Source organism: Coturnix japonica, chromosome 2 (genome assembly GCF_054131305.1).
Source record: "Coturnix japonica strain WE chromosome 2, WE-NBRP24, whole genome shotgun sequence".
NCBI classification, from domain to species: domain Eukaryota; kingdom Metazoa; phylum Chordata; class Aves; order Galliformes; family Phasianidae; genus Coturnix; species Coturnix japonica.
Window position 1 is genome coordinate 110,996,590 of NC_140664.1, and position 19,106 is coordinate 111,015,695.

General features: G+C 43.7%; 2 protein-coding genes across 3 annotated transcripts in view; one reads left to right on the top strand and one right to left on the bottom strand.

Annotated features, from left to right (window-relative positions):
- IGF2BP3 (insulin like growth factor 2 mRNA binding protein 3) overlaps positions 1–10,410 on the top strand; it is a 96,652-nt gene extending 86,242 nt beyond the window's left edge. For both annotated transcript variants that reach the window (XM_085540572.1, XM_015853829.3), the window contains 5 exons: positions 2,718–2,837; positions 5,231–5,305; positions 8,439–8,570; positions 8,890–9,003; positions 9,850–10,410. In XM_085540572.1, the coding sequence (XP_085396698.1) occupies positions 2,718–2,837; positions 5,231–5,305; positions 8,439–8,570; positions 8,890–9,003; positions 9,850–9,951 (543 nt within the window). In that variant the 3' untranslated portion in view covers positions 9,952–10,410. The remainder of the gene's footprint in view (positions 1–2,717; positions 2,838–5,230; positions 5,306–8,438; positions 8,571–8,889; positions 9,004–9,849) is intronic.
- A 4,693-nt stretch (positions 10,411–15,103) lies between these two features.
- On the bottom strand, positions 15,104–18,889 carry MALSU1 (mitochondrial assembly of ribosomal large subunit 1). Its single transcript, XM_015853828.3, has 4 exons — positions 18,735–18,889; positions 17,723–17,907; positions 16,626–16,707; positions 15,104–15,868 (listed from the first exon to the last, which is right to left on the bottom strand). The coding sequence occupies exons 1-4, from the start codon at positions 18,868–18,870 to the stop codon at positions 15,711–15,713; spliced, it is 561 nt and encodes a 186-aa protein (XP_015709314.2). The 5' UTR covers positions 18,871–18,889; the 3' UTR covers positions 15,104–15,710.
- Between the last annotated feature and the right edge of the window lie 217 nt (positions 18,890–19,106).

A 19,106-nucleotide genomic window follows, 5' to 3' on the forward strand; every position in this document is an offset into this window, starting at 1 on the left:
AAGACAATTCATCCCCTGTTCCCTAATAGAAATATATTGCAACACATCAAAATGGGATTTTAATGTTAAGGAATGTCACTCAGAATAAACAAATATCAAGAAGTCACAATCGTAAGGATGGACAGGAGGCGAGAGCTATAGTGAGCTGCTGTAGAGTTGGAACAGAACATGCAAGTCTCCTGCCTGACTTTGCCCATGTTTCATGGTGAAGGGTGAGGCAGCAGAAAGGAATTTTGGTGGTGAATTGAATCTTGCCAAGAGAGTGGCTCAAAATCAAGCATTGGGAAGAAGAGAGGAAAACTGCTGCAGGCCGATGGGCAACAGAGGGAAGGTAGGAATTATCTGCAAACAAAAGTAGAGGAGTTTGACCTGCTTTTTGTGTGGTAGAGAAATGTGTCTGGAGTTGAACTGAGGCAGGTTCTTGATGCCCAGTCAAGCTACTGTAAGCAGTGTTATATGAATTAGTTCAAGTCTGGCTACAAGATAGTGGCTGGAGTTGCATGTGGGGACAAAAGTTTGGTGGTGGACTTCTGCAGGAGCTGATGTGTAGGTGGTTGAAGGCAGCAGCCACTGCAATGAGCAGCAATGCTTTCTGTGTCTTGGTTGGAAAGAGTCTCTGCACCCAATGCAGCTACTGTGGGTCTTGGCAACACAACCAGGGGAGCAAACGTCTCGCTAATTTCTATCCATGTAGGGGCAGTTTTTCAACGCAATGACATCAACCAAGCATCTACAGTGGCATTTCCGAATTACTAGAAATCCTGCAGGATTCATGATGAACACATAACAGGGACTTACTGTGAGTATGCTCACAGGATGTTTATAATAATAAGAGGAGAAAATGAGTAATCTCCTGGAAAAGAGGTTTAACGTACATACTGTAGTGACTGGTATCTTTCATACAGATATGAATGAAATTTCAGGGTGTAGTTCGCAAGACTGTTTCAGACCAATATTGAAGCAGACTGAAAGGACTGTCCCTACTCTTTTCTATGCCTTGTTCTAATTGCACTTGCTTCCTGCCTTGTTCTGGGCCTGCCACTGTGTGGCTCTGTGATTATCCAGGTCAAGGATCCTTGGCTGCTGTCACAAACCAGCTGCAGCCCTACTGGCCCATGGGGCGATGGGTCCAGAGGGCTGGAACTGGGAAAACATGGCCTTAGAGCAATGCAAACTGCCTGCAGGTCCTTGTACACATGGAGAATGGGGTCAGTTGTGTAACGGTTGCAATCATCTAGAGCAACTGGCAGAATGTGTTTCTAGTCTAAATATCCTATTTTGGGGTTTCTTCACCTGGTGCGTGGAGCTGTGCCTGGAATTTTCTCCCCTGAGGTTACAGTTGACTCGTGTTTACCAAAATGAAGCGGTAGAACTTGGAAACAAGCATTTTGTTCTGATTTGTTTACTGTCAGTGCAGTGGAACAGGACTTCCCCTTGAAAGAAGGACTGGGGTACTTAAAAATAAGTTGAGACGGCTTTGCTTCTTTGGTTTATTTTTAGGATTGCAGCTGCTTTTTGCTCTTTGTTGCATACAGCGTGTCTTTATTTCTTAAAGTATCACAGGAAAAGCTGCTTTGGTGCTTCTGCATGTGGGCCTGCACCCCTACCAGGAGCTGCAGAGCTATGGGAGCGTGGATGGTCCCTTGTGCTCTGTGTGGTGGCACCAAGTGATGCTAATGAATCTGCAAGTACAACTGCAGGGAAAGGGGATTTTTTTGTTCTCTGTTGCCGAGAACAAAGGGACCAAATTCTGAAAGAGTGTAAAAGGGTTGGACTGAGGAGGAAATGTTGTGAATGGAGGTTCTAAGTACTTCTTACCTCCTAAAAGGTCTCACAGTGGAGTGCTTTTGAGAAGTAATTCCAGCATAAGTGACTGGGTTAATGGCACCGCAGTGTAGTGGGCACTCGGAGCTGCTCCATCAGCCTGTGAGGAGCTCTCCAGAAGCAGCAAGCAATAATGGTAAAGCAATGATGGTTTGGTGCAGCATGTAGAGCCCTATGGTTGGCTCACTTCTGTGCAGTCAGTACAGAAAAACACAAGTGCTGCGCTGTATGGTGGCTGGGAGCAGCGACAGTTGTGGTGTGCTGGGGTCCTGCAGGCACAGCGCCTGGCCCTGCAGCCTTGGGGAACGCCTCATCTTGTTGGATTCACAGCCGGCTTCGGGCCTGCAGCCAGCACCCCGGCTGTTGCATAATGTTACACAGGAGGAACCACTGACAGTCTTCACGCTGGCTACCATTCCAGAGCACTCCCACACAAAGGAAATTGTAGCATAGATGCAACACTGAGGCTTTTTTGTGCAGCCCTCAGCACAATCTAACCAAAATCACTAGGAAAACTAGAAAGCGTTTGGCTGCTGCGCTGCAGACTACTCACTCACAGCAGCCTTCTCGTGCCAAGTCTGCGTGTGGAAAAGCACCAAGGCAGTCACAGGTAAGGACAAATGCCTCGGGAAGGAGCAACAGCTCGGTGGTTTTCAGGGCTCCAAAGCATTAGAATTGGAACTATTTTGCAAAAGATAAAAGAATCCTCTTTTGGCTCAAACCGTTCTTTCATGTTCTGTGAATTCCATGACTTCCAGAAAAAAAGCCAGACTTCAGAGGGCACTGAAGATTTCCCCCTCGTTTCTATGCATGCTTGTTCCATACCAGTTTTCCTGTCAGTCTGATTCATAATGTTCAAAAACACTCATTGCATATTTCCTTCTTCCCCACAGCAACAGCCCGAGTCTGAGACTGTTCATCTGTTCATCCCGGCCTTGGCAGTTGGAGCTATTATTGGCAAGCAGGGACAGCACATCAAACAACTTTCTCGCTTTGCAGGCGCATCTATTAAGGTATTATTACACTGACTAACTTTGTCTCTTCTCCATGACACTTCCAGCAAGTTTGCACAAGCTGTGTTTTCGTGCGTGTCCTCCCCCACTCCGTGCTTAGAATGTGATGTGATAAATGGTACATTTGTTTATAAATCATCTTTTAATCTTCCTCGAGACAAGATAATTAGAAGCATGTTTTCAAACGTCTCCTGAGGTGTGAAATATAAGCTGCAAAGAAAGCTACTTTGGTGGTCTCGATTTCTTAGAAACAGACTTGAGTCTTAATAATGCGGTGCTTGAAGGCTTTCTCCTTGCTTACGGTAAAGCGAAGTTTGGTGAGATAAATTTCCTTTCTGAAACCAAGAGCACAGGTGAAGCCTGCTGCTGCTGTGACTGCTCTTGCTCTGCTTTGGGAGGACCAGGTGGTGCAGTCAGACTCTGGTTGTACCCTGAATGAAACTCTTGTGTTTTAGTCTGGTGTATCCTGAGCTCCTCCTGGGTCATTGTAACCATGAGTATCTTTTGTAGATGTTGGAGCTTCTTTCTCATAAATGGTCAGTTCTGCTATTCTGAGCTGCAAAGATGAAGCCTTGGCCTTAATTATGTAGCGTTCCATGTGCAGTTTGTAACTTCACTTCATGTGCTGCCAGATTGACATTTTGGCTTCTCCTGTTCACTTGGGTGTGCAGGAACTGGGAAACCCTCGTGGGGGGCTCAGTGTGTGATTTGCTGAATGCCAAGCAGCCAGCTGGTGTGCTGCCTGTTTCTATACATTAAGGCACTATTAAATACCTCTCGTACTATCTAGGCAGTTTTCATTAGTACAGATTAATAGCCATATTTTCAGTGGATTGATGGAATAGAAGGAAGTGCAAGGTATTTTTCATTCAATCTGTCTTGCAGGCGATACAATGTACCACAACATGTTTCCTACTCTCTCTGTTTTCCACCTATTGATTAAATGATATGTAGAAGGCACTGCTGGGTGGAGAGAAATGTGAAATAGCCTGGACTTCCCAGAACCAGTCCGAACCAGCCCATTTGCTGGTCCTTGGAAGGCAGTTCAGTGGAAAGGGAGTTTCCTTGTGTTATTCATGCATCTGGCTAACAGTAGCCTCAGGCTGCTTCTGCAGGCTGGCACCTCTCTCTACCCAAGGTATCTGTATTAATTGAAATTCAGTTAAAAGTTAACAAGACTGCTGGATAGAGTAACTATCAACTTTCCAAACTGGTAACCGTGGTGTATGGAGGAAGTCAGCCTTTACACATGATGCACTGGGCTTATTTTGAGTTGTACTGTAGATAGTTTCATATGAAAGCATTTAACATCCACGCGTCTGGTCTTTGTGATCATGTTGAACTTGGTGGATCTAATGAAACTGTACCTCTCTAAAGTGAATGGGTACTTTTAGATAGAGCCAGTCAGAATGCAGAAATAGTATGCAAACTAAATACGCAAACCAGATAACTAGCATGTAATGTATTCTCCATCTTAGGGTACAATATGAATAATTATATAAACTTTGGTTAGCAAAATTCCTTAGCGAAAATGATGCATGGTAGCTGGTAATTTGTCTGAAATAAACTACAGCTGTTAAATATGAATAACATCCCTCTGCCAACAGCTAAGATGAAATCCTGTAATGTTTAAAATATTGCCCATTCAACAGCAGCTATGTAATACTAGATGCAACAATGGGAATGTCAGTTGTGATAAACAAAAGATTCATCCAGAATGTCAGAGGCTACTTTGAATTATTTAATACCATTGGAGTCTGAGAACAGCACCCACAGAAATCCTACTTCTGCGGTGACATGAACTGCTGAAGACCCTACAGAGTCTGTCTCAGCTCTGGTGGAGATTAATTTTTATTAGGGTCACACACGTGTCTGCAGATACAAAGCCCTTGGAGACAGAATTCTTTGTCCAGTATAGAGGAATGTTTTGGACCTGATTAGTCACAACGGTGAAGAGATCGTCTGCTCTAAGGGGGGACAATTGCAAACTCTTGCTAATGGGCAAAACTTGTCAGAAAGGCTGTTTAAGTGAGTAGGCAAGGATAAGAATTTCAGCCTCTTTACCATACTTTTCCTTTTGAAGGCTGTGTATCTTGCGTCCCTTGTAGTCACGTGAGAAGTGCTTGTGGGGTTTTGCCACGTGCAGCTGCATAGCCATACCTTTATTTTTCAGAAGTAAACTTGCTCATGGTTTAGCCAATTTCTCCACATTCCATTTCAGGTAATTAAAGTACTTTAAAGAGAACAAGCTGTCATGACTTGAGGTGTAATGCTACTGCAGTAATGAATGATTTTTCACTCTTGAGCAGAATGTGAGACTGAAATGGGGAGGAGGTGGCTTTAAATGGTGCCTTCAAAAGATAGCTACCAACAGCTATGTTTATGCATTCCAGATTGCCCCTGCTGAAGGACCAGATGCCAAGCTGAGGATGGTTATCATCACTGGACCTCCAGAAGCTCAGTTTAAGGTACACTATACAAAAACTTGTTGATCTGCAAGGGGCCTTTGGGCTGCAAGGGCCAATACTGAAAACAAAACACTTGGTTCTAACTACCATTTCACTCAGAAGTCTAGTAAATAATAGATTTTTTTGCTTCCCATTTACTGAAAATTATGTCACGTGGATATATGAGTAATACAGTACTATCAGAGGCAATGTTCTGGTTATCTGAACATTGGTAGGAACTTCATGTAAGATGAAATCAAGTCTAACATGAAAATATGACCATGTCACTTATCTATATTTCTCTGTTAGCAATGGTCAAAGCAGTTCAGTCTTTCTAACTCATCTTAATACATGCAATAGTGCAGCATATTTAATGGAAATAACAAAGCTGACAAGATGGGACACTGAGCCTTTTCAGGTTTCTGAATAGCATGCTGACTGGAAAATGCTTTTTGGATGGCTCTGCAGATAAGGATGAGCCTTCTAACTGTATTTACACTATAACTGCATGGAGACACTCCAGTGTGATTATCCCATTTGTGTTCAAATTGAGTTATGGAGTGGCCTTCTGCCTTGAATGTTGAACGCTAAGTCTAGTTACCCCTGAAAGGAGGTGACTGTGTTAGGAGTGCGGATGGCTCAGTACAGCAGCTCTGTTTCATCACAGGTGAGGCCCTGAGCAGGTGGGAAGCCACTTGGTAGATCGTGTCCTGGCATTGTTCTCTTGCTTATTCTTGGCGGTTGTTTTTTTTTGTCTTTGCATTATCGCCTCAGGGCATCTTGCAATAAGGAGGAGCACAAACTTCAGGCATATCTAGAATCAGTTTCATTAATGCCTTCAGGAGTTTTGGAGAAATATCAGGGCAGGTATTTCACAGTGGTAATAGTGATCTGGGTGCATTTGAGATTATTGTTCAGTTTGTTCTTACCATATGGATTTGAGAAGCTACCAAATGTAAAGCACAATTTAGAAGCTTTGCCTCCTCTAAATGTTTTCTGTGCTTGTAGGGGCTTACTCACAAACCACATCTAGGGTACTCTCACCTGAGATCAGTGCCAGTTTAATTTGCGGCTACCTTCTCTTTCCATTAGATATCGGTGAATTTACTCTCAAGCAGAAGATTGGGTGCCCCTTATCCTGGTTTTCATGTAGGCAAAGGCTTGTCCTCAAGCTTCCCTTCTCAGGTAGAACTGGAGTCCCACAGAGCTCTGCTGCCAGCTCTGCTCCCCAACCGAGACCATGCAAGGAGGAAAGTTTCCATGTCCAGAACCCCCTGCATTGGCCAAAACCCCAATGATCAGTTACTCCTCTGCACTTAAGCTTCTGTTTGCTATGAGGGACTGATTTATTAGTTATTGCTCCTGAGAATGCTGGCCTTGAGAAGGACAGGAGAGTCCCTCAGGTCTTCCATCAGCTCCAGCCCCCACAGCCTGTTACTGTCTTTGAGCAGCATCCTCTTGCTAAGGAGGGGCAGAGCTCAGGTCTTTATTATCACTCTTAACCTGAAGCAAGGCAAATCAAACCCAAGCTTCAGTAATTCTGTCCTTTAGCTCTGTTCAGGTGTCTTTTTAATCTCTGAGCACAGATTCTTGCTTGCTGCACAACAGGAATGTAGTCTGGATGTGCAGCAGTTTGAAGAGGGAATAGTCGCTGCTTGGATGAGTAACCAGCTCTTGGAGAGGCCTTGTCTGCACAGAGCCCTACGAGTTTGGCATCCTTACCCTATTACATTGTGTTCTGCTCCCTGTGATTCATGTCAGTGGTAGCTGCAGTGGCTGCACCCTTTCTTCCTCAGCTGTGGCAGCCTGAGGATGTTGCAATTAGCAAGGCTATCTATTAGCAAGGGAGCTGGAAGAAGGGTGAGGACATGCCACTGTTCACACTCAGTGCTGCAGTGCACCCCAGAGTTTAGGCATAGTTGTGATGCCGCTCCTCAGAGGGGATCATGTTGCCTCCAGTCTGGGACACCATCCAGCAGTCTGTGCAGGTTGTCAAGGTGTTTTCCATTTGAAAAACTGTTGAAATAAAATGGGCCGTTCCACTGTTTGTCATGTGACAGATTTGGAAATCATTTCACAATCTCCAGCTCAAGACTTGGAGCAGGACCTTAGCTGCTCCTGACCAACTTGCTTGAAGTTTTCCTGCAGCAGGAATCCCTGCTTCTCAGGTTGTCAAATGGTGCCAGAATGAGATCTCTTGCTGAGTGTGTGCTGTTTTAATGGCTTTCTTCGTATAGACTCTTGCCCCACTGGAATGCTGACTTTGTGTCCTCTGTGACGGGATGTCCCACATAGGCCAAAGCAATGCACTACAGAGATAAAGGATTTGAACTGGAAAGGCTTTGTGGCCAGAGGTTTCTTCCCAAAGCATCTCTCTTCAGTCTCTCAATAGAATTTATCTTCTGATGCCCCTAGGATAGGCAGAGGAGAAAATCTAGTTACTCCTTCTCAAGAATTCACTGACACATGGCAGGGGATGAAGAAACATCTTTGAACATCAGTAAGATTCAGCAGCTTAGTCTCAATGGACTTTCCTCTTGCTGCCTGGCGCTTGCATATGCCCCAGAAAAGGCAACTGTGTGTTAACTGAAGAGATGCTGTTCCCATGGTGCCATTTAGATCCAGACAGATCCAATTTTCTACTTCAGGAAATTGAGCAAGCTCCAAATTATTTATTTTTTTAAAAACAATATGTTGTAATTGGGTGTAAAAACTAAGCTGTGTATTGTAAGTGAAGTCTTTGTCCTGTGACTTTAAGTTTAGCGCACTTAAAAGAACAAATTTCTCAGCCAATTAATGGCTTTCTGTGCTTCTGGGTGCAATTTAAAAAACAACCAACTTCATCCAGGTGGTTCTCTCTACTTCTCTACTCACTATGGAGGTGCAATAGCTTCTTTTAAAAGCAATGTTTCTACCAGTATGTAGAATAATAATATGTTGAACTGTTCCTTGATTAGCTGGTCTGTCGCATAGTTTTTAAAGTTAGACAGCAGCGCTCTCTAGTTTGGTACAAAGACTTTAGGAAAGGAGATATTGCGCTGATTGGGAAAATGCTTTGCTGAAGTTGGGTATTGAAAATTCTCCTTTCAGAGGAGCTTGTTGAAGTTAACTCCATCTCAATAAGCATGTTCTTTAACTGGAGACATTTTTGTAGGCTCAAGGGAGAATCTATGGAAAACTTAAAGAAGAAAATTTCTTTGGACCTAAAGAAGAAGTGAAACTTGAGGCTCATATAAAAGTGCCATCCTATGCTGCTGGTAGAGTTATTGGTAAAGGAGGCAAAACAGTAAGTAGCCGATACACAACCAACGTTATTTTGTTGTGTTTTGTAATTCAGCGTATGTTATAAGGTTTAAACACTTAGCTAACTGATTAATAGCTAATCCTTTGAAGTTTCATTTAAGCTAATGCTGTTTTCTTAACCAGACTTGTTAAACTTTCTATTTTCTCAAGACAAACCAACCTCACAGACTTTTTAAAACATGTTATTCTGTGGGTTTCTTTTTTTGGACAGGGGATGTTTCTGAGGTCAGCAGCGTCTTTGAGGCTTGGGTGTTGTGGAGTATTTGTTTGTCTGAGATTTTCTAACAGCTCTTTATTTACAGGTAAATGAGCTTCAAAACTTGACAAGTGCAGAAGTTGTAGTCCCTCGTGACCAGACACCTGATGAAAATGACCAGGTGGTTGTGAAAATAACTGGTCACTTCTATGCATGCCAGGTATGGGGACTGCAGTGAAGTTCTATACTGCCTTGATGTTTCCATGGGCTGTCTTTTCCATCTACGTGTACAGTGAAGGGACAGAAGACATTCAGCTTACAGGAAGCACTGCTTGCCAGGCTTGTCTAATTGTCTCGCTGTAGTAAGAGAGATTTATAGCAATGTTGCATTCAGACATATGTAAAACAATCTTCTTGCAAGCCTCCATTGCAGTGTTTAGGCACAGGGCCGCTACAACTTTCAAAGCAAAAGAAAACCCAAGTTGTAATTGGATTGGAATTGGAATGTCAGTGAAAGAGGGATGTAAGCTTTCTCATGATAACTTGCAAGGAATGCAATTTGTCCACGTCTCCCAGTCTGTTAATTTAAAGTCATCTAGAAAGGGATCACAAGACTCCTTCCCTTTTCTCATTGATTCCTTTGTTACATTGCTGCTGGTGATTCATAGCTCAGAAATGAGAGGTGGGAGGGTTATATGAATGTGAGATGTAACCTCCTGAGATCGCTCACACTCAAAAATAGAGTCCGCTATCTAGTGAAGCAGTTGTTCTTATAGAAAGTACCTCCAGGGGGAATGAAATGAAGTTAGCCTGGAACTTAGTCTTGCTAGTAGTCGTCTTCCTGTGCTTTCTGTATTACACATGGAAAACCTGACCACGTGGGTAGATGGAAAAAGTAAACATGCTTAAAAACTGTGCAGCATTAACTAAAAAAAGATCATATAACGAGTAATTGTAATGAGTCCTCAGTTCTAGGAACTTGGTTAGTCCAACCTCTTGGGGTCTGTTCCAAACTGTGGTCGCTGCGTGCCATCATCATGGGTTGTCTCTTCTTTATTTCCTTCAGCTTGCTCAGAGAAAAATTCAGGAAATACTGGCTCAGGTAAGAAGGCAGCAGCAACAGCAAAAAACATTGCAAAGTGGACAGCCTCAGCCGAGACGGAAATAAAGGTTTAGGAAATGGCCCATCAGAGACAGATGCCAGACCAAAGACAGACTGTGCAACAGAGAGACGGGTGGTGAGCACCCGTTGAAGTTATATGCAGAAGATCCACCAAGCCAATCACCTGTTCGAGGACCAGGCAACCGCTGAACGCTGTCTCTGAGAATGTATTCTTTAGGCTCTCTCAAACTTTTGAAACCCAGCTTTAAAATAAGGACCCCTTCACTTCCCTTTTGTTCTATTCTCACAATTTAACATAAACTCGTTAGTCTTTTTTATTGTTCTTATTATTCCCCAGCAATTTTAGAACTTGGTTTAATGAAGCTTTCTCTTCTGAGTTCACTGGTTTAAAAACAAACAAACAAAAAAAAAACAACAAAAAAAACAAAACAAAAAAAAAAAGAAAAAAGGAAAAAAAAAACAAAAAGAAAAGGCATTGCTCTTATAGGTCCAGCTGTAAAAGAAGAAACACATTGGGAGGGTGGGGTGGTGGGTGGGCTGGGGTTAGAGCAGGGGTGTCGCCAAGAGTTTCAGTGTTAGCCCCGATGTCAAAACAAGTGGCATTTTTTTAAAAAAGAATTTGGTTGCATTTTTTTTGTTACATAACACTGCCATGAATAACCTAAGGGAAGTGTTGAATGGTGTTGGCCAGGGCATCAAAAGATAAATATGCATTTTACTAAACTACCTCAGGCATTTAGTACCTCAATGAGAAATTGTTCCTTTTTCGCTTTTTTTTTCTTTTTTTTTTTTTTTTCTTTTTCTTTTTTTTCTTTTTTTCTTTTCTTTCTTTTTTTTTTTTTTTTGGTATTTTGTATACTTTATAAAGCTAATAGTTCTTGAGCATTTTATTTTTTTAAAAAAGAATTAAAATTGGATCAGCCACCAGCCAGGAGTACGACAGGCTGAGCGGGGAAAAATATAGCAGAGCACTTCTAGCTGCTGGCTGATGGGAGTAAGGTGGGTAAAAAAAAAAAAACAAACCACGGCCTCAGGTTTTCTGAGGGCTTCAACACCATCATTTGTTTAAAAAAAAAATTTAAAAAAATTAAAAAAAAAAAAACAAAATAAATGCAGTGAATGTTCAAAAGGTAGCGGATGATGCCAACATCCTGAGAGCAGCAATGCCGTTTAGTTTTCTTTTAAGATGGGATGAAAAAGTTTGTGACGGTACTTTTTTGGGAACAGGACAAGGAAGTGATGGCAAGAGGCTGGGGTTGGGGGAAAAAAAAACAATTAGAAGGCTGCAAGAGGCTGGATTTTTTTTGTTGTTGTTGTGCTACTTGATTGAATGCATGAACCCTTTGTGCCTTTGACCATCACTACCTAATGATGCTACATTTAACCATTTGCAGCCCATTTGGACTTTGCCATTTTGTTCAAAGAGCAAGCTTCATCTTCAGTTTAATAGAACGCTTGATCCGCTAGGGCCTATTGGAGGCCGCGAGGGTCTCTGCCATCTGCGGATCGTATCATACTGCTTTCAGTTACCACGATGGGGGAAGGTCAAACAGTGTTTGACCACGTTGAAAGATAACGAAGGCTAAGTTTACATATCCAGCCGCTGTTATGGGCCACACTAAGCCACTTTGAAGGTTTTGAAAACTTATTACAAGAAAAAAAAAAAACAAAACAAACCAACAACCTCTCTAGCCTGGCTTATAATAGATGCAGCAGGATTTATGCACGTTCTGCAACCAACCATTAGAGGAAAAAACAAAAAACAACAAAACAAACGTCAAAAGGCAGGGATAACAGGAAAGTTACCAAATTTTTTTTCATTTCAGAATGTAATTTGAATGCTGATTGTGGTAATAGTGACACGTTCAAGGTTCTACAATAAACTTCAGTCTACCTCAGTTTAAGAAAAAGAAAAAAAATGTGGCAACACATGGTGCATAAAGACTGCTGTGTGTGTGTGTGTGCGCGTGCGCGCCTGTATGCGTGTGGTCGACAGAGCCATGCTATTACCTCTGAACCTTTTTTTGTGATGTTTTTTGTGCATGAGATGATCAGAATCACCATGCTGCACTGATTTGAGGGGCACAACGAGCAAAACCATTTGTTTCATCATTTTGTTATCTACCTCCTAGGTTCATGTTGAAATAGAGGCATTACTACATAGACTAGATAATTTTCCCAAAGATCATTGTTGTACAGATTAGATAATTTTGAAAATGGTCTGAAGTGTTTTTTTCCTGCATCTCTTCTTTACTAATCGGTTTAAAAACCACAAACTTATGTTGTAGTTTTAGCAAAGAAAAATGAGTTTCTTTACCTTTTTTTTGACAGTGACCTTCATTCTAGCCTTTAGGATAATTCTTTTTTCTTACGATGAATTTAAAGTTACTGAAGTATGAGAAGTCATAGCATTTTAATTTTTGTCGAGGCTTAAGTCAGTCTGATGTTTCTTTCTTAACGTTTGAGAAGGATTTGACTTCATTATTTTCCATAAGGATGATTTACAAATAGGCGCTGCATTTACATCTACTGATTTAATTACTGTCATCTCTCTTAAATTTCTAGACTTAGTATGAGAAATCATGTTTTATTTTCAATTGAGACTTGGTAATTTGGAGTATTTGGGAATAGCTAGAAAGTAAATACTGTAAATGATTTCAAAATCCACAAAGTATGGATCATTTTTCATCTGTAATGTGCCCCCCAATGCAGCTCCACTTGCCAGATGCCTCTGAATGGAATAAAGAGTTTAACTCCTATCATCGGATACAGTTGTGTGTTGTTTTTTTAAACTAATGAGGCGTAACGACTGACTGTTCTAAGTATTTACTGCGCTTCCATCAAGTTGTTTTTCTGTCTGTAGTAATAACTGAGTAAGGTAGAGCAGTCACCCGCAGGCATTCCATAACTGTGAGGGCACCCAGCAGCCGAGTTATGATGTTCACACTTTCCAGTACAAGTAGGTGACTTCTGTGACTTCTGCTCCGCCTTTTCCCTTCCATACAGCACCACTATGGTTTGTAGTACAACCTTTGGTTCACAGCTGGTCTCATGCAGATAACTTACTCTGGTTTGCTCTGGAAGGAACATGCGCACAATAGCTGTGACCCAATGCAAACCCAAAGGGAGCTTTTAACAAGTTTCAAGTGAGATCTGAATTGTGGTATAAATATTTTTTTTTTCCAGCTGATTTTTACCCAGTCTTTACTTTGACACTGTGTGTGATGCAGCAGGACCATGAGCAGCACGGCCCAGAAGCCTGAATCGCTCATTAGAGAGAAAATACGGCACCATGTATCTCACTTTGTTCCACCTCCTCTGTCCCAGACACACACATTGCCAGCAAGGTGGTGTCCCCAGTTAGATCCCCAGCAAGGTGATTCCTCCTCTTGATTTAGATCCCTTTTAATGTTATTTGGAATATTTCATTGTGAATGCTCCCAAGGTGTGAGGGAGGTGTTGTTCATCAACACTCTTCCTCATTCCCCAACAACTCTTACCTTTTAAAGTGGAGTGGAAAACTAGGCTTCTTTTCCAAACTCTTGCATCTTCCCACATGCCTTCTCAGCTCATTTACTGAGACCAACCAGCAGAAAGAGAACTGAAGAAACACTGTGTATGGTACTGCATTTTATGGGGAACTTAAGCTCACCCTTCCTGTGAGCTCACTTCTCAGACCTGGCATCCCTGCCCTTTGAGCAACATAAATTAAGCCTCCCTCTGTAATGCTGGTGCATCGGTCATCGTTAAACCTCTGACTTTTTAATCATTTGCTTCATCATGATGCTTTTATTTGCTTCTAACCTTCTGAAGCTTTTATTCTTCAGCTGCAGTTTCAAAGGCATGCGCTCTCATGTTAGTTTCCATCAAATGAAGCATGTATGCTGTACAGGACAAGCAGAATTGCAACATGGCACGTGAGCATGGGGTTCTATAATGAACGTGAGAAGTCAATGGAGTAAAGCACTCAAGCTGGGTAAGCTGGGCTGTAACAGCTGTTAGTTCAATTCATGGATGCAGACACTGCCTGATAACTAAGTTGCTCAAATGCAGCGCAGGGAATTTTGTTATGTGGTGACCACAGTTTCATGTTGTTGTCCATCCTGTTGTCATGGGACCCCACACAGAGCCAAGCCTGCACACACCCCTTTGGAGGACTGAATGGTACATCTGTCTCACAGGACAAACTACATGGGGCATTTTCATTTTACACAAGGGTCTCACAACATCCACGGAGCTGAAACATCCCCACGTGTTCTTCTCAAAGGGCCTTAGTGCTGCACAGCAGTGACCAGCCAGAATTTGTTAATTCCGAGGACTCAAGAGTCAGGACAAAGGCTCAGCGAGTCACGCAGGGTGGTACAGATTATGACTGCGTGTTAAACGTGAGGTGAAGAAGTGTTCTTCCTGAGCTGGAATTTCTGATTAATAGCAATCAGTGGACTTCTCAGCCAACTTCTTGTCACAATGTGCCTTGATGGCAAATTGGTTTTTTCCATTTCTTCTCATGCATCTTAGTTTTTGTCTCATACTTTTCTTACCCTCATTCATTTCCAATGGTAAGAGTCCTAGACTTCACATGACAGCTGTCCCCTATCACTTACTGTCCTTTTCTAAGCTCTCATTAGTGCTCCTTCATTACTCAGTGTTAAAAGTATGGGGAGTGCATGTAACAGGGTAACGTGGGCTGAGCCTGCCTCTACTCAGCCAGCTGTACGCATCTTCAGCAGAGGAAAGGCACTGCAAACAGCAGCTATTGTATAGGGAGGAGATGCTGCCTGGGCTTGAAGTAGGCTATGGACAAAAATATGCTTAACCTCAACATCTACTTACCCAGATGCAAAGCAAGCTTCTCCAGAAAGAAGAGATCCTAATCTAGCAATGAAGACCTTGTTCCATAATGAGAAAATGAGTTGTTACCATCCCGAGGCTCTACTAACTGGATTTTAGCAGCTGCTGACCAAGAATAGTGTGCAATGACATCTGAAAGCGCTGAACTATTTGGCCAACAGCAAGTTATGCTGAGTAATAAAGGGCATTCTCTAGGGCTATCATCTTCACCCACCCCAGAAGGTTCTGAAGGTTTACACTGCCCTGGTGCTGCCTCAGTGTCAGGAACCAAGTGAGAGGAAAACTTCTGAGAGAGGCTTATTGTGCACTTACAATGAGCTGAATGTTTTAATAGGAAGGCAAGGAGTTGAAGTTCCTCAGTTGTGCTTTTATTATTATCATTGAAAACAGGTTGGCCTTGGTTGAAGAACTGACTTACTATTCTGTTAATTCAAGACACATTTGTCACTGCTACTCTTGGCTTTAATGTGCTCAACAACACCATTCTGTTTTCTCTCTTCCTTCAACCCAGTACACAATTTGCTTCGCCTCAACCAAAAGCAACCGACTTCATACAAGAAGCCTCGTTTAAGCTTTACTACTTAATGAAGCTTCATCTTATAGCACTCAAGCCATTTTGCAGGAAAGGTACTTCAGTGTGCACTATGACCACAGGCAGGCCTTTCATAGACTGAAAAACAGTCACTGCAGAGCCCATGCCTGAGCTTTGGGGTAAGTAGCTTAAATAGGCGTCTCTTCCTGCTCTTCTCACTGCAAACTCCATCGAGCCACCTTCTCCCAGGAAGGACCCCAATGACAGTGTCCTTTTATGACAATCTGGTAGCTTGTTTGATACGCTGGTTTATGCTGATGGCCTGTGGCGATGGTTATATTGTTGTGCCTCCTGTGGCACACTCGTGTCTCTTTCTAGTCAGGCACCTCAGCAGCGACATTAAGTTCTTGTCACGAGCTGATCACTGCTGTTCGGAAGTCAGTCCCAGTATGAAGTCTTCTGGCAGCGACTGTGGAGTCATCTGTGCTAACTGGTCATCATAAGGACCTAGAGTCCACAGCTTCTCCAGTTCATAAGTCTCTCGTGTTTCTGGCAGCATGAAGTGTACCACTATGCTTCCTGCACAGAAGAAAAAAGTGCAATAAATAAGCAGTGAGAGTCCTCTGCAGCATAGTTCAGGGCAATGAATCAGATTAAGTTTGAAAAAGCTCAAATACAGATTTTACCACAATAGGGGGGGTAAGAATGCTTGTTTTAGTGATCTAGTGAAACAGAGTAGCCCTTTTTGTCAGTGAGCTGTAAAGCACTACCACAGTTCCAGCTTCACAAAGATATTGAGTGCTCCGTCCCCCTTCTTCTAGATATAACAGGTCAGCTGATGGGGGACAGAGGTCTCTTCTTCAGTCAGTGATTCCAGCTCTTGAACAGCAAGGAACTGGTCATTCCTTATGCAGAATGCAAGAATACAGCCAGCAGAAGGAGGACAATGTTCTCATTTAAAACAGTATCACAGAAGTCCAGATCAAAGTTGTTGTCTTCGTTCTGTCCCCAAAAAATCCTAAGTCAGAACTTTTACTTAAATGAACTCCTGCCCCAAAGCTACAGCTGAACTTTCAGCTTCCCTTTATTATCAACAACATCAGCTACAACCAATTAGTTTTCTTAAGTGTTCCCCACACTTCTTAGCTTTGTTCGTATTTTTTAACATGAAACAGCTGAGCTCAAACTCTGACACAGCCTCACACTTTTACATCAACAACTGGAATTGTAAAACACGAGTACTGACAACTCTTCATGGCAATCAGGGCTCACTGTGGTGTTTTCTTCCTTAAAGAGCTTGTGCAGAACGCCATGTGGGTCACACTCAAGTACTTACCAAAATCAATGCACAGCCAGTCATCTGTCTCTTTCCCTTCAATCCGAGTGTGAGGATCACTTTCTTCTTTCTGATGCTTGTACTGAGAGAGAAGCAACAGCAGAAAATAAAATGCTTCGCGTTCATTTCTATGTGCTCAGAGTTGGCAGCTAAACTTGACTTTGTCAGACTGTGTAGAGTTGTTTTATGAACTACTGTGACAGTGAGGAGAGGGCAGCTCAATGCAGGACAGCAGAAGCTACGGGGGCAAGGCAGGGAGTTTCCTGTGCAACACATCAGCTTTTGCAGACATGGGCTGGAGGGGCTCCAGTCTGAAGCTACCTGCTGGACAATGGTCCCAACTTGCAAAGAACAGATAACACTGCAAGTATGGTAGTAGTAAAGCCAGCCAGCTGCCCCAGCACCTGCTATGCTTAGCACCTTAGGCTTAAGCTTCCTTTTTGCCTACAAAGCTTCCAATGCCAGGTATGCTCTGCCACTCTGAGTACTGAAAAATAAAACCATCTCCCCCTTCTCCCTCCAAGTTTCAGAGCTGAAACCAACAGGACTAGAAGACAAATAAATGAAGAGCTATAGGAGAAATACAGGGTCAGGAAGTGAGAGAATATGTATGGGGAAAAGCAAGCTGCAGGTTAGGAGTAGAGTGAACAAGATGGGGGCAAACTGCAGTCTTCACAACGTGCTTTTAACAGTCAGGACAACTCTATTTTGGCCTCAAAGATTTGCCCTCCCAGATTTGGGCCTTCATCACTAAGCTCTACCTGCATTCTTAGTCTGACCTCTGCTCCTGCACTGAAAAGCACACTCTGCCAAAGACAAACTGCGCAAGAGGGATGGCTGCTGCTTCTCCTTCCCTTCTGCACACACAGCACAGTCAGTGTTTAACAGCAGTTTGCCTTAGTAAGACCAGGAGAGGATCCTTCGCCTCAGTACGCAGACTTTCTTCTGGTCTTACAGTGTATCTGAAAACATGAAGATTTGATGGACTATGGTTTGAGAACAGTTGGATTTCAGGCTATTTTGAGGGAGCGTGAATAGCTATGAAGCACGCTGAAACCACTCCCACTAACTGAAAGAGTACATTGGGGCTGTCTTACCATTTTCAGCATGTAATGTGCCATTGCATGGAGATGCCGTGTTGAAGATCCGCTGACAACTATAAAGTAATGACAGTATTTGATTTCTGGGGGGACTCGGATGACACAGATGTCCTTCGCGTTCTCTTGCCTCAGCAGCTTTACAACAAAGTCAATGTTGAACTTTGGAAGAGATGTGTCTGGAACTGACAAAAATCACAGTAGTAAATGATAACTTCTTTCTAACAAAAGTCAGCCACTACCAAGTTATCAAAGATGCAAAATAGCAACGAACTCAATTAAAGCCACTCAAAGTGAATTTGGTTTGGTACCAGCAATCCAACATGAACTGCTGATTTTAAAAAGGTACATTTTAAGAGCATCCAAGTTGAGTACCAATACAGAATCACAGAATCGTAGGGGTTGGAAGGGGCCTCTAGAGATCATCGAGTCCAACCCCCCTGCCAAAGCAGGCTCCCTACACCACATCGCACAGGTGGGCGTCCAGGCGGGTCTTGAATATCTCCAGAGAAGGAGACTCCACCAACTCTCATCTCACCTCAACCTCCTTTCAGGGAGCTGCAGGTTTGTTATCACACCGTATTTAAAGCTCGAGGGACCGCCTTTAAATGCCTCTTAGTGAATGAGTTTGGAGCCCAGATGTCGTTACCTTCTGCTCTCACCACCGAGTCAGTTCATCTCTAACTTGCCCTAACGAGGCAGATACCAGCCGTCTTCCTATTGCAGCCTGCCAGCACCGCGCTGTGGTAGCACACACCAAGCAATAACACAGCCACGCTGTGTATTTACCAATATAAAGACACAACCAAACAGAACAACAGTATCTACACGCAAGTATTGGCACGGATGGAGTTACAAAGCCGGCTCCACGCCCATAACCGAAGGCCTCTGAGCTGAGGGACGTGGGCACCACCCGGCTCTCGTCTCCCACAACACGGAGGTGGCCGCGAGAACGGCCCATAAGCGGCAGCAGCGCCCGCTCGCCCTTCCGCGGGCCCTGCCTGTCTCCTACCTGTCTCCTGCCGCCACTCCGCCGCCGTGGCCGCCATCCCGCCGCCTCCCGTACCCCTCACGGCCGCCGCCCCGACCACGGGCAGCGCGGAGCGAGCCCGCACAACGCGGCAACCCCCCAGCAGCGCCCGCCACATGCCGACCGTCCTACGGCCCGCCCCCGGCCCGGCTGCCGTACAGCGATTGTCCGGCACCCTTCGCACTATTGGCTTATCCTGCTGTCGGTCTGCGCTCACACCGGGAGCGAGGCGGAGCGTGCGCGGCTGTGTGTGGAGGCTGTGGTGTAATGGCGGCGGGATGGATCCGCCCCGCTGTGAGGGGAGCTGGGCTGAGCCTCCTGCGGGCATAAATGCACAGCAAAACTACACCAGGT

Excerpts from the sequence above, each read along its gene's own strand:
- MALSU1 (XM_015853828.3), bottom strand. The coding sequence starts at position 18,870 with ATGTGGCGGGCGCTGCTGGGGGGTTGCCGCGTTGTGCGGGCTCGCTCC. Across the intron at positions 16,708-17,722 it reads CACATTACATGCTGAAAATG|TACAAGCATCAGAAAGAAGA; the intron begins GTAAGACAGCCC and ends CTTCTCTCTCAG. Across the intron at positions 15,869-16,625 it reads CTGGCTGTGCATTGATTTTG|GAAGCATAGTGGTACACTTC; the intron begins GTAAGTACTTGA and ends TCTTCTGTGCAG.